We start from the raw sequence: 15,532 nt of genomic DNA on the forward strand, positions 1-15,532 counted from the left end.
CGGGGAACCAGAACAAGTATGTGGCTGTCTCCTTGGAGTTTGTGTGTGGGGAAAACAGTAACTCTTTTGGGTATCAGGGAGAACAAAATGAGAATTCATATCCTGGTATGTACCATTGCTTCCCAGGTATCACAGTGGTAAAGAATCCACCTGTAATTCAGGAGAGGATTCGAGCCTGGGATGGGGAAGATCCCCAGAGAAGGAAATGGCAACCCACTCCAGTATTCTTGCATGGAAAACTCCACGGACAGAGGAGCCTAGCAGGCTACAGTCCACGGTGTTGCTGAGCGACTGAGCACATGTATACAGCCACACTGTTCATGACAAGGAATACGAACATATTTTAACCTTTTATTCTGAAAGAATTACAGACTCACAGGGATCTTGTACTGAGTCCTGTGTGCTCTTAGCCTGGAGTCCCCTAGTGGTGACATCTCAGCTGGCTGCAGTAGGAGGTAGAAACCAAGAGTATGACCCTGCTGCATCTCTGTTAAGTAGACTTATAGACCATATTCAGGGTTGACCATTTTCCCCAAACCTTTCATTTGTGTGTTAAACACCATTCCTGTGTGTCCAGTAGTCATGTATGGATGTGAGGGTTGGACTATAAAGAAAGCTGAGCGCCGAAGAATTGATGTTTTTGAACTGTGGTGCTGGAGAAGACTCTTGAGAGTCTCTTGGACTGCAAGGAGATCCAACCAGTCCATCCTAAAGGAAATCAGTCCTGAATATTCATTGAAAGGACTGATGTTGAAGCTGAAGCTCCAATAATACTTTGGCCACCTGATTTGAAGAACTGATCATTCGAAAAGACCCTGATGCTGGGAAAGATTGAAGGCGGGAGGAGAAGGGGACAGCAGAGGATGAGATGGTTGGATGCCATCACCAACTCAATGGACATGAGTTTGAGCAAACTCCTGGAGATGGTGAAGGACAGGGAGGCCTGGCGTGCTGCAGTCCATGGGGTTGCAAAGAGTCAGACAGACTGAGCAACTGAACTGAACTCAACTGTGTGTTCAGAACCATTTTCAAGTGGGCAGTGGTAATAGCTCCCTCCAGCGGCTGGGAGCGTTAAAACCAGTGATAGACCAGCTGAGTGTCTAAGCTCACCTGATTTCAACTACTGCACATGCTTATTCAGTACACACTTAAAAACGCTCAGATGATGCCAGTTTCATGGGAAAGAAATTTATTGAAGAATATCACATTGATTAAAAAAATCAGAATTATTTCCTTTAATGATGTGGACTTTTCCTGACTACCAACCCAAAGCTCAGGGTTCTTACACATAAGATGCTGAAGTGTATGTTACCTACTTGCTGACAGATCAGGGCAGTGTTTGGGAGGCAAAATGGTGCACCGTGAAAAGGGCTTTCATTCCTGCCTATGATGTAATCACCTGTAGCTTCAGATCTACAGAGAGGGGACTTCATGTTTCCCTTCCCTGATGACCATGGAGGGATGAGGGGCTAAGGACGAGAGGGGTGGTTTGTGAATGCTACCAGAGGAGGAAAGAAGGAAGGCAAGCTGGTCACCTCAGCTTCTGGGAACACTGAGAAGGGGTCTGCTGACTGGGGGTGTCATGAGAACTTTATGAAACCCTGGAAGTAAAAGATGCAACTTGTTCATCTTTGTGTTTGGTTTTCATTGAGGCCAAAATGTTTTACATTGTGTTCTTTGCCAATTCAGTGATCCTCTCCAAAACCTTCTGACACCTTGGCTTGACTGACTACATGATTATGGTCTATACATATTCCCTACTCTGCTTCCTCCAAAATCAATCTTGAGGATAGTTGCTACATCAAGGGGCAGGTGTTGGTTTAGGTCCACCATGAACTCGTGAGTCTGAGGCTGAGTCCCCATACTGTCTGACGATGGAGAGAACACTGCTCTTATTCCTGACCTCCAGCCTGGTCACCCTCTTCAGATCCCTCTGGGCTGTCCCCTGCCTTCCGTCCACACTGGCCACTTGTCCTAACAAGCCACTGCCTGACACTCACCACGGCTGACACCTGTCCTTAGTCCTGGCCACATGCCATATCAGCAGCCTGCCTCCCTGGTCAGCTTCCCAAGAGAAACAGCTGCTATGAAATTCTAAGACTTCTCACTTTGGAGGCTTCCTCTGACTAGATTTCTTTTTTTAAAAGTTTATTTATTTATTTTTAATTGAAGGATAACTGCTCTACAATATTTTGTTGGTTTCTGATAAACATCCACATGTTTGCCCATGTCCCCTCCGTCTTGAATATCCCACCCACCTCCCTCCCCATCCCACCCTTCTAGGTTGTTACAGAGCCCTGGTTTGTGCACCCTGAGTCACACAGAAAATTCCTATTGGCTCTCTATTTTACATATGGTAGTGTACGTTTCTATGTTAGCTTCTTCATGCATTCCACCCTTTCCTTCTTCCCCACCCCCATTTTCTTAAGTGTGTTCTCTATGTTTTTCTTATGTTCTTATGTGTTTCTTAAGTGTGTCTCCACTGATGGACTAGCTTTCTTAGAAGAACAACAAGGTAAAATGATTTTAATTTGTAGCTTTGTCCAGTGCGTGATTCAAACCTATCCTGTTGTTGTTGTTTAGTCATTCAGTCGTGTCTGACTCTTTCTGACGCCATGGACTGTACTCCACCAGGCTCTTCTATCCATGGGATTTCCCAGGTAAGAATACTGGAGTGGTAGCCATTTCATCCTCCAAGGGATGTTTCCGACTCAGGGATTGAACCTGTGTTTCCTGCATTGCAGGCAGATTCTTTACCATCTGAGCCTCCAGAGGACATTTAAGGACCTGCGTAATTCTGATGCTTTAAAATTCTGTGAGCTAAGTGACCATTATATCTACTACTGTGGGCAAGAGTCCCTTAGAAGGAATGGAGTAGCCCTCATAGTCAACAAGAGTCCAAAATGCAGTACTTGGATGCAATCTCAAAAACAACAGAATGATCTCTGTTCTTTTCCAAGATAAACCTTGGAAAAATATCAAAATAATCCAAGTCTATGCTCCGACCAGTAATGCTGAAGAAGCTGAAGTTGAATGGTTCTGTGAAGACTTACAAGACCTTCTAGAACTAAGGCCCCAAAAAGATTTCCTTTTTATTATAGGGGACTAGAATGCAAAAATAGGAAATCAAGAGATACCTGGAGTAACAGGCAAGTTTGGCCTTGGTGTCCAAAATGAAGCAGGGCAAAGGCTAATGGAGTTTTGCCAAGAGAATGCACTGGTCATAGCAAACACCCTCTTCCAACAACACAAGAGAAGACTCTTCTACACGAGGACATCACCAGATGGTCAATACTGAAATCAGATTGATTATATTCTTCACAGTCGAAAATGGAGAAGCTCTATACAGTCAAGAAAACAAGACCAGGCACTGACTGTGGCTCAGATAATGAACTCCTTATTGCAAAACTCAGACTTAAATTGAAGAAAGTAGGGAAAACTACTAAAACACTCAGGTATGGCCTAAATCAAATCCCTTATGATTATACAGTGGAAGTGACAAATAAACTCAAATAGATCTAATAGGGATTAGATAATAGACAGACTGCCTGAAGAACTATGGATGGAGGTTCATGACATTGTACAGGAGGCAGTGATCAAGATCATCCCCAAGAAAAAGAAATGAATAAAGGTGAAATGGTTATCTGAAGAGGCCTTACAAATAGCTGAGAAAAGAACAGAAGCGAAAGGTAAAGGAGAAAAGGAAAGATATACCCATCTGAATGCAGAGTTCCAAAGAATAGCAAGGTGAGATTAGAAAGCCTTTCTCAGTGATCAATGCAAAGAAATAGAGGAAAACAATGGAATGGGAAAGACTAGAGATCTCTTCAAGAAAATTAGAGATACCAAGGGAACATTTCATGCAAAGATAGGCACAATAAAGGAGAGAAATTGTATGGACTTAACAGAATCAGAAGATATTCAGAAGAGGTGGAAATAATACACAGAAGAACTGTACAAAAAAGATCTTCATGACCCAGATAACCATAATGGTGTGATCACTCACCTAGAGTCAGACATCCTGGAATGATAGGTCAAGTGAGCCTTAGGAAGCATCACTATGAACAAAGTTAGTGGAGGTAATAGAATTCAGCTGAGCTAATTCAAGTCCTAAAAGATGATGCTGTGAAAGTGCTGCACTAAATATGCCAGCAAGTTTGGAAAACTCAGCAGTGGCCACAGGACTAGAAAAGATCAGTTTCCATTCCAATCCCAAAGAAGGACAATGCCAAAGAATGTTCAAACTACTGCTCAATTGCACTAATCTCACATGCTAACAAAGTAATGCTCAAAATTCTCCAAGTGAGGCTTCAAAAGTACATGAACCAAGAATTCCCAGATGTTCAAGCTGGATTTAGAAAAGGCAGAGGAACCAGAGATCAAATTGCCAACATCCGTTGGATCATAGAAAAAGCAAGAGAGTTCCATAAAAACATCAACTTCTGCTTTATTGACTACACCAAAGCCTTCAACTGTGTGGATCACAATAAATTGTGGAAACTTCTTAAAGAGATGAGAATACCAGACCACCTGACCTGCCTCCTGAGAAATCTGTATACAGGTCAAGAAGCAACAGTTAGAACTGGACATGGAACAACAGACTGGTTCCAAATAGGAAAAGGAGTACATCAAGGCTATATACTGTCACCCTGCTTGTTTAACTTATATACAGAGTACATCATGTGAAAGGCTAGGCTGGATGAAGCACAAGCTGGAATCAAGATGGCTGGGAGAAATACCAATGTCATCTTAGATATGCAGATAACACCATCCTTATGGCAGAAAGCGAAGAGGAACTGAAGAGCCTCTTGATGAAAGTGAAAGAGGAGAGTGAAAAACCTGGCTTAAAACTCAACATTCAAAAAAACCAATATCATGGCATCCGGTCCCATCACTTCAAGGCAAATAGATGGGGAAACAATGGAAACAGTGACAGACTTTATTTTGGGGGGCTCCAAAATCACTGCAGATGGTGATTGCAGCCATGAAATGAAAAGATGCTTGCTCCTTGGAAAAAAAGCTATGACCAACCTAGACAGCATATTAAAAAACAGAGACATTACTCTTCCAACAAAGGTCCATCTAGTCAAAGCTATGGTTTTTCCAGTAGCCATGTATGGATGTGAGAGTTGGATCATAAAGAAAGCTGAGCATCAGAGAATTGATGCTTTTGAATTGTGGTGTTGGAGAAGACTCTTGAGAGTCCCTTGGACTGCAAGGAGATCAACCCAGTCAATCCTAAAGGAGATCAGTCCTGAATACTCATTGAAAGGACTGATGCTGAAGCTGAAACTGCAATCCTTTGGCCACCTGATGCAAAGACTCATTGGAAAAGACCCTGATGCTGGAAAAGATTGAAGGCGAGAGGAGAAGGGGATGACAGAGGATGAAATGGTTGGATGGCATCACTGACATGATGGACATGAGTTTGAACAAACTTTGGGAGTTGGTGATGGATAGGGAAGCCTGGCATGCTATAGTCTTTGGGGTTGCAAAGAGTCGGACATGAATGAACAACTGAACTGTAGGATGGGCATTGAAGTTTTCATTTAATTAATATCCCATCTCCTCCTAAGAAAGATTTGACACAGGATTGGCATACATAAATACTTTAATTCAACATTTTATTGACAGATTGAATGCTGCCTCATGCCAGGCAGTCCCGGGATTGGGGATGGAGCCATGAAAGTGAGCTTCTATTCTGGTAGAGCTGATGATGGTTTTAGCCAAGTTTCTTCAAAGCTTACATGACCTTTAAAACTGTTTTTTTTAAAAAAATTTGAGTATAGTTGCTTTACAATATGTGTTAGTTTCTACATTACAGCAAAGTAAATCAGCTATATGTATACATATATCCCCTCATTTCTGGACTTCCTTCCCATTCAGGTTACTGCAAAGCATTGAGTAGAGTTCCCTGCACTATACAATAGACTTGTATTAGTTACCTATTTTATACAGAGAAGTGTATATATGTCAATTCCAGTCTCCCAATTCATCCCACACCTCCTTCCTCTCTTGGTGTCCATACATTTGTTCTCTACGTCAGTGTCTGTACTTCTGATTTGCAAACAGATTCACCTGTGCCATTTGTCTGCATCCCACATATATGTGTTAATATATAATGTTTGTTTTTCTTGACCTTTTGAGGCTAAGTATCTCTAGAAATTCTCTGAGCAATTACTTTTTCTATTTAATGTCTCTTTCAAGAAACCAAGGTCAATTCAGATATTGATAAAAGCCCTAGGTTCCTTGGTAATTACTGCTAGCTGGATTTTCCAGTACTCTTGCCTGGAAAATCCCATGGGCAGAGGAATCTGGTAGGCTGCAGTCACAAAGAGTCGGACACGACTGAGCGACTTCACTTTCACTTTTCACTTTCATGCATTGGAGAAGGAAATGGCAGCCCACTCCAGTGTTCTTGCTTGGAGAATCCCAGGGATGGTGGAGCCGGGTGGGCTGCTGTCTATGGGGTCGCACAGAGCCGGACACAACTGATGCGACTTAGCAGCAGGGGCAGTCTCTAAAAATTGAGATGACCACTTATTCCTATAAGAACTCTTCGTGCCCTCCAGCCTAGCTCTAAGGATAACCCCATTTTTAATAGTGTGTTTCTGTTAACTCATTTGTTTCAACTGTACACAATGAATAAAAATACTTGGATTTAGAAAAGTGTAAAACTCTACATAGCTAATAGTTCTGTATTGTGTAGTGTGAACTCTAATTTGATTGTATGTGGACAAGAAGAAAATGAATATTCTTTGAGATCTAATGAGTTAATAGATCTAAAAGAGTGACAGGTTCATTTATTTAGTTACTTAACACATTTATTGAATTTATTCCAGACAGTAGCTGGGTCCTGGAAATCCAAAAATGAACAAGGACACATGTTGTGCCCCCAAGAGCACACGGACTAGTCAGGGAGACCGATAAATGGTGACTGCGGGAGCAAATAAGGGGATTCTTTAATTCAGCGCTTGTTGTTAGTTAGTCGCTAAGTCGGGTTTGACTCTGCCGCCCCATGAACTGTAACCTGCCAGGCTCCTCTGTCCATGGCATTTCCCAGGCAAGAAAACTGGAATGGGCTGCCATTTCCTTCTCCAGGGGATCTTCCCTACCTAGGGATCAAACTTGATTCCGCTGCATTGGCAGGCATATTCTTCACTGCTGAGGCACCAGGGAAGCGCCTAGGGGTCAGGAAAGTCTTCCTTAAAAATATTGTATGCAGTGTGTGGTTGCCATATTGTATGTAGCCACTGGAAGGTGTGGCTGATGTGAGAAAGTTACATGTGATCATTAGCTGAAGTAAAACATGGCGTGACTAGAAAAGTGAGCAGGAGGCAGATCATGACGGCTTCTCAACCATTCTAAAGATTATGGATGTATCGTGAGAAGATGGAAGGTTTTAGACAGCATGGTAATGTGGGTTGTCTTTTTTTAATTAATTAACTATTTTTTGACTGCACTAGGTCTTCTTGCTGTGTGTGGGATCTCTCTAGTTTTAGTTAGCAGGGGCTACTGTCTAATTGTAGTGACCTCTTATTGCTCAGCACAGGCTCTAGAGCTCAGGCTCAGTAGTTGAGGCGCATGGGTTTAGTTGCCCTGAAGCATGTGGGAGCTTCCTGAACCAGGGATGGAACCTGTGTCCCCTGCTTTAGTAGGCAGATTCCCAACCATTGGACCACCAGGGAAGTCCCTGGGATGTCTTTTAGAATGATATCTCTGGCAATAGCGTGGAGAGTTACTTGGAGATAAGGAAGCCTAGAGGTGATGTAATCTTGGTGAGAGAAGACGGCAGTCATGGTGAAGGAAGGGCAAGGCGTGGGCAGAGGTAGACAATATCAAAGGCATTTAATATTCAACACATCGCTGCTGAAAAACCAACACTCGGATTCTGCAACAAGTGCAGGACTCTCTTTCCCTGAACGTTATAAGACTTGCTGTGTTGCCAGCTTTAGTTTAGAGATTCCCAGTACTGGGACACCTCTGGAGTTGACTCAGCTTAAGCCGGCTGGATCAGGCTTTCTGTATTTTCTTTGCCAGCATCAGAAATCTAACAGTATTGTTCTGGAGCTGGCCAAGAACTTGAGGCTGGGCCAGAGAAGGTGGCCATATGGCAGGCCCTCCATGACTTTCTTTCCATGACAATCTTGAGAGGTAGTGTGGTGGAGTAGGAAGAACACTAAATTAGGAACAAGGAGAAGGGGGTGACAAAGGATGAGATGGTTGGAAGGCATCATCAACTCAATGGACATGAGTTTGAGCAAACTCTGGGAGACAGTGAAGGACAGGGAAGCCTGGCGTGCTGCAGTCCATGGGGCCACAAAGAGTTGGACACGCTTAGCGACTAAACAACAACAACAACAAAGAGTCTCAGAGTAAGCCCTGATTGTGTTACTTGACTTCTGATTTTTGTCTAATTACTTACGTCTGTGGTCTTTGTGTCCTTATTTGTCCAAAGGAAAGACTGAGTAAGAGGATATAGGTAATTATGAGGTTGCTTTCAACTCCTTTGGTCCAGAATTCCATGAGCTCACTGCCTGCTTTGAAAGGCATTAGGAATGTTTAGGGACTGCTCTTTAGAACCAGATCTGCCTGCCCAATTAAAGCCGTTGTAATACTCTGGCCCCAGAAAGGCTCATCAGAGGACCATTCTGGGAAAGGATGTGAAGGTTCTTATCTCTTTGCAATTTTAGGAGGTATTGCTTGGTTTTCCTACTTTGATCCCAGGGAAATAGAAACTTCAATGTGTTGGCAGAGTGGAGACCTATTTGAGCCTGGAAATGGCTTTATCATTTCTTAACTTTAAGTCTCTTTCTTTAACCAGGACTCAATGTTTAAATGGTTTAGAAATGTTATTTGTTCTGAGGGAGGAAAAGTTTTTGATCTACTTTTATTAACTGGTTCAGAACTGAAGTAAGGCATACTTATAAGGCTATAAAAGCAAAGACATAATTTTGTTCAAATTTTCTAGTTGCTTACATATATAGTCTGAATTTTCCTTGATAGCTCTATAGGTCTGCAATATACTTGGATATAGAACAGTATTAAACATATAATTAAGCAGTATTACTAATTAGTTGTATTTTCTTAGGATAAGAGTGATGAAAATATGTCTTTAATTTTATAATATTCCAAGGACTTGAAATAAAATGCATGAAATAAGTAGGCATAGCTCAGTTATCATATCTTTGCTATTGATGTTTTCTCAATAAATTGATATTCTTCATTTTGGTACACATGTATTTATTATAGCTTGCTTAATTTCTATTTATTTTTTTAATTAAAAATTTTTATAGTTTAAAATTTTTATACCATTTTAAAAGTTGCTTTCCATTTACAGTTATTACCAAATATTGGCTATATAGTTTGCTTAATTTTTAGATTCAACTTAAAACTTATGTGAATTTATGTTTTTATTTAATTTCTGTTTGTGGACTTAAGGAAGAAGAGGGAGAGACAGCAGCGGAAGAGGTACAGTAGCATATTTCACGCTTGTGTTGTGCTTAACAGAAGCATCTTTTAGGTGAGAGAATTGCAGCTTTCCCAACATTTCTCTATGTTCATGATACAGAGAAGCTGACTCAACCCACACTCCCAGAAAGTCCTCCTTTAGCCTGCCGAGAAGAGAAATAAAATAAGTTGGAGATACATTTGGAGGTGAATGGACAAATAAGGGCTCAGGACCCTTCATCTCTTTTGGTGAAGGTGTCATCAATGAAGTCAGGCCAGGCTGGGCCAAGTCCTGCAGTGGTGCTGTCTCCTCCCTTCTTCCTTCCCACCCCACTGAATAGCGCACCATTTGTGCTGCTCTGTGTGCTTCTTACTGGTGTTACTTGATGGCCTCGTATTCACCTTCTTGGGGAGTGAGGAATTCCCTCCCTCTGGTTATGGGAATGGCAGACACACAACTGCACACACTCACTGGACAAGTGAGATGGACAGGGTTCATTTTATTTTTTTAATTAATTAATTTAACTGGAGGATAATGACTTTACAATATTGCAGTGGTTTTTGCCATACGTTGACATGAATTAGCCACAGGTATGGACAGGGTTTATTATTCACATGTTCTCCAAGCACAGGAGATTAGGTCATCCCCACAGTGCAGGGCCACATGGGCTAGGGTCACTTGGGAACAGTGTGAACAACCAGGGCTGTGGGAGGCAGGTTGTGTAGAATCAAGAGGATGGGGTGTCCCTGAGTCCACACGGGGGACGTGGTTGGCCTGATTGAGTGATTCTGGGGTGAAAGCAGGCACTGCATCTGGTCCCTTGATAACGAGGGCTGCTTGGGTGGGAGACCTAATCTATGGGAGCAGAGGGGGAGGGAAGCCAGTGGTCAGACCATTGTAAGTCTTCCTGATTTTTACCAATGTTAAGGCAGCAGATAATACTGAGTCTTAATTGTAGTCTTGCACCATGGTATGTACCTTAGACACCAGGAGGTTTAAACATGCAGCTCATCATTTAGTGTCTGGAAGACATGTGACATAGGTAAGTACCATATGGTTCCAGGATTTCTAGTGTGGATCTATCTGGGGGAGCATTACTATTTGTGTGTGTGTGGTTTTTTTTTTTTTTTTTGAATATAGTTGATTTACAGTGTCATGTTAATTTCAGATATGTAACAAAGTGATTCATGTGTGATTCTTTTCCCTTACATGTTATTATAAAATATTGAGTAGAATTCTCTGTGCTATGCCATAATTACTGAGCCAGGGCACCACAACTAAGACCCAGAGCAGGCAAATAAAATAGTAATAATAATAAAAAAAGAATTGCACAAAGTAAGAAGTATTCAATACTTGAGTACTGAGGATACAAGTACACTTAAAACAAAGAAAGAAAAATTATAAAACAATATTAGTGATATTAAGGATAAAATTTAAAGGAATAAAATATATCCTCTGTGACATATAATTTAAACTATTATTGGGCTGGCCAACATGTTTGTTTATGGGATCTATGCTCAAATAATAACCAACATTCCTAGGGAGACCTCATATCTCATATTTGGAGCTGGGAGTTATTTGAACAAATGAAGATTTTAATTAAAATGTTAAATCATAAAAATGTAGAGACCGTAAACATTTATTTTAACTTGAAATATACAGATGGGTATTTACTACCAATTTTTTGGATGCAGGACAAAAATCACTTCTTTAAATAATAATCTGATGACTAGAACTACCCACTGTCTTTCTAACATAAACATAATCAGTGGTCTGTCTAGAAATTCCAGTTTTGGTTTCTTTCCCTTTGGATTTCATGAGTCTTCCTTACCACCTAAGCTTTTCAACACTTCATTTGATAACAGACATAAAGTATTCTATTAACTTTACATGGGAAAAAAGTTGTTTTCATGTTCATATTTCACTGGATTCCATGGTGCTTATTTTTTTTTTAAAGCTTTCTTGATGTGTACCATTTTTAAAGTCTTTATTGAGTCTGCTACAATATTGCTTTTGTCTTATGTTTTGGCTTTTTGGCCTCAAGGCACGTGTGATCTTAGCTTCTCGACTAGGAATTGAACCCGTACCCCGTGCATTGGAAGGCAAAGTCTTAACCACTGCACCACCAGGGAAGTCCCTATGATATTTATTTAAGTTGTGTAATTACAATAAGACTGACTTGGGAACAAACATAACCCACCCTGGTAAATGAAGACTTCGGCGGGTGGTGATACCAAACCTACTACTTTTAAGCACTCACCATGTCTTCATCAACCAGGGTGATTTAGGAGACAGAACACAGGCTCCTGCATTGCAGGCAGACTTTACCGTCTGAGCCGCCAGGCAAGTCCAGGCTTCAGCAGAGGTTCTCAAAGTGGGTTTCCAGAGCAGAAGCAGCTGCCTCACCTGGAAACCTCTACAAATACACGTTTTCAGGCCTGGCCCCAGATTTATAGGGTCAGAAGCCCTGAGCTGGAGCCCAGCAGATTGTTTTGAGAAGCTCTTCAGGTGATGCTGATGCTCTATAAAGGCTGAGAACACAGGTTCTAAGTGACCCAAGGGTTGCTAAGTGGAGGTCAAGGGCAAGAACGCCTACTGTTTTGATGCTCGTAATTGCTGTTGTTCAGTCGCTTAGTTGTGTCTGGCTGTTTTCAACCCCAGGGACTGTAGCAAGCCAGGCTTTCCTGTCCTTCACTATCTCCCAGAGTTTGCCCAGACTCATGTCCATTGAGTTGATGATGCATCTTCATTGTGGGGATTCAGGATTGAAAGGAATGAGGGATCACTCAGAGGTAAAAACAGCTGATCAGAGTCTCCAACTGTTTGGGGCAGAGCCTTCCTCTCTGCCTTCCTTCCTGTATCCATAAAGGAAAACACCAACAATGGGAAAGGAAAAGAAATAGCGGCTATATTCCAATAAAAGTTAATTAAAAAGTACAAATGCTAATCGGAGAGAGATAAATTAAAATGGAAAACTCAAGGATAGATAGAATATTTACCAAAAGTCACATGTATTGTCTAGGTATTTCAGTGGCGGCCACTCACATTAAAGAAGGTCCCAAGTGTTGTAAGAAACTCCCCCCCGCCCCCCCAAAAGCTTTTGCTGATTTTTAAAATTGCAAATAATTCATGACATTTATAGAAAGTTTAGATAATACAGATAAAAACAGAAACTAAAAATAGTTTATAACCCCATTACCCAGAGAGACCCACTGGTTACACACTCATATATATACACACACATATTTATGAAATCTTCATGGATCCTCTTCTGTAGTCTACTTTTATTCATGTAATTAAGCTATATATTTTATGGGGATGGTAAATATAGATCTGTTTCATTATTTTAATATTATTGTATCAAACTCATCCCTATTATTAGACCTAAAAGTTATTTTTAGCCTATTCTATACAGTGACTTTTCATTACCTGTATGTTATGTTACAACATGTATGTTATATCTTTCCAATAATAAATTTTCATTTCTCTCTTGCTAGGCAAGCTTCCATTAAAAAAAAATCCCATTTTTAAGTATAAAAATGAGACAAACATATTATTAAGTTGCAAGTAGTTTCAGATTATATACATAGGTTGCTGATAACTTTGGATTCAAGAAATTACTTTGTATAACAAAATATAGCCAGCTTACATGTTTAAAAGCTTCATCAAAATTCTGACAAAATTCTATTTGCTGAGATTCTTTTTGTATTTTATTCTTCCAGCTGCTTTCTGAATTTTTAAAGGTAATTGTATTAGAACACTCTGTTAATACAAGTAAAGACTGTATGCTTGAGAGGAATCATGAAGCTCATTAGAATTAACGTATTGCCAGCAGAACCATCCCAGGGTGAAGGGTCTCAGTTTAGGAAGATGATGTGTGTGTGTGTGTGTGTGTGTGTGTGTGTGTTGGATGGGGTGTGGGAGGCCCTGACCTCTAGTCAGATATTTTACACTCGTCCTCACTGTATCTGTTAACCCTTACACCTCTCAATAACGATGTAATTTTTGTTAAAGTCAAAAGGAGTAACCGCAGAGGGAGCAGAAGGGGAAGCCGAGGGAGAGGAAGCTGAAGAAGGAGAAGAGGAACCAGAAGAAGAAGGAGAAGAAGACGAGGAAGAGGAGTCTTAGGCCTTTTTACGCTCTATTTTTCCACTTGTCCAGGTAGCCACCTCATCCTGGGGTTGAAGGCTTGTTTATTACTGTCTGCCGTCTAGACCACATTTCACTTAGTGACAGAGGTGGATTCCAATTCGACCTGTTTGTCTGTCTTCCCAAGGCCCTGGGCTGCCCCTTCCTGGAGCCGCCGGGCTGGTTAACTCTCCTGGACCCATTTCTTGGGTACCAGGGCAAGGAAGGCTGTGGCTGATACAATTTCTAGTAAAAAGTGTGACTTTCAGGAGAGGAAGCTTGTGTTGTACCTGCCGCTGCTCCTTCCTCTTTATTTAAGTGAAAGTATAGGAAGTTTTCTGTTCTCAGCGTCTATCACATGAACTCCTTTACATATCTGTGGGGGACTTTACCATGATGTTCATAACAATGGCGATAAATTATCAATGCAACCTAAAAAAACCACGAAGCTGGCTGCCCATGAAAAAAAATATTGCCAGATTAAGTGATAAGTACTTGATATTACTATTCATTGGTTTATATCGAAACATCCATTTATTCAATATTAGCCAGAGCACTCATGGAGAAACAGTTTGGAATATGGTGAAGTCACTTTAGGTGTCTTTGACAAGCATGCTCACTACCTTGTAATTTTAAACTTCTATTGACAATGAAAAAGAATTATGTGGTTCTTAACAGTTCGGTGAGTTAACCCTTTTGTTGTTCAGTCGCTCAGTTGTGTCCGACTCTTTGCGACCCCATGAATTGCAGCATGCCAGGTCTCCCTGTCCATCACTAGCTCCCGGAGTTCATCCAAACCCATGTCCATTGAGTCGGTGATGCCATCCAACCATCTTATCCTCTGTCGTCCTCTTATCCTTCTGCCCTCAATCTTTCCCAGCATCAGGGTCTTTTCCAATGAGTCAGCTCTTGGCAGCAGGTGCTCAAAGTATTGGAGCTTCGGCTTCAGCTGCCGCTGCTGCTGCTAAGTCACTTCAGTCGTGTCCGACTCTGTGCGACCCCATAGACGGCAAGAATGCTGGAGTGGCTTCAGCAGGTAACCCGAAATGTATTATATTAGTAAGATACTGAAAGTGGATATTGAGGACACAGAGAAAATACTCAAATGTTGTGGCCGGTACAGAAAAGATGATAAGGTCATTAAGAGCTATAAAATTATCTGGTATAACAGACTTTTAGCAAATACCCATGTGAACATTATGTTTCTATTGACACGATTTGACCATGCAAACAGATTTGAGGGCAACTATTTATTTTCTAGGGCAGCGAGGCTCACAATTTGCTCTGGTACCCTAAGGGTTCTTGTTCATTAAAAAAAAAAAAATGTAGTCTCTTTCTGTCTGTACCATGCCTCCACTGAAGCAGGTAAGACCGATTTGGTGGCCATCGACATCAGGGGAGCAGGAAGAGACAGAGGATGAGAGAGTGAGCTCTGGACACATAACAAGTCTTCGGTTAATGTCTGCAGTCACACTTGGAGCCTGTCTAGTGAAGGGCAGACAAAAGGGTCCCACTGTACACAGAAAAAGAAACTCCAGTGCTTATAAATATCAGCTAACAGAAGTCTCCGCTCTGTGCACCAAAGACCAATTCGAATAGTATATATCTCCCCTTTAATATACGTACACTTATACATAAAATGCTGATATTAAAAAAAAATGGATGTATTTTTAGGAAATCTCGGAGCTGGTGGGAGCAGCCATCACACTGTGTTATTGGGACTATGGAAGTTTCATCACTCCTTTATTCAAATTACAAAAAAATCTGAAAGTGAAAGTGTTAGTCACTCAGTTCAGTTCAGTTTAGTTGCTCAGTCATGTCCGACTCTTTGTGACTCCATGAACCGCAGCACGCCAGGCCTCCCTGTCCATCACTAACTCCTGGAGTCCACCCAAACCCGTGTCCATTGAGTCGGTGATGCCATCCAGCCATCTTATCCTCTGTCATCCCCTT

General features: G+C 41.4%; 1 protein-coding gene across 2 annotated transcripts in view; it reads left to right on the forward strand.

Moving 5' to 3' along the window:
- The window catches only part of SH3BGR (SH3 domain binding glutamate rich protein), a 63,285-nt gene that overhangs the window by 45,523 nt on the left and 2,230 nt on the right, over positions 1-15,532 (forward strand). Inside the window, exons 6-7 of one of the 2 annotated variants that reach the window (XM_070466788.1) lie at positions 9,442-9,471; positions 13,466-13,612. In XM_070466788.1, the coding sequence (XP_070322889.1) occupies positions 9,442-9,471; positions 13,466-13,579 (144 nt within the window). In that variant the 3' untranslated portion in view covers positions 13,580-13,612. The remainder of the gene's footprint in view (positions 1-9,441; positions 9,472-13,465; positions 13,613-15,532) is intronic. The other variant, XM_070466789.1, reaches the window with a different exon arrangement.

Source organism: Odocoileus virginianus, chromosome 4, assembly GCF_023699985.2.
Source record: "Odocoileus virginianus isolate 20LAN1187 ecotype Illinois chromosome 4, Ovbor_1.2, whole genome shotgun sequence".
NCBI lineage: Eukaryota > Metazoa > Chordata > Mammalia > Artiodactyla > Cervidae > Odocoileus > Odocoileus virginianus.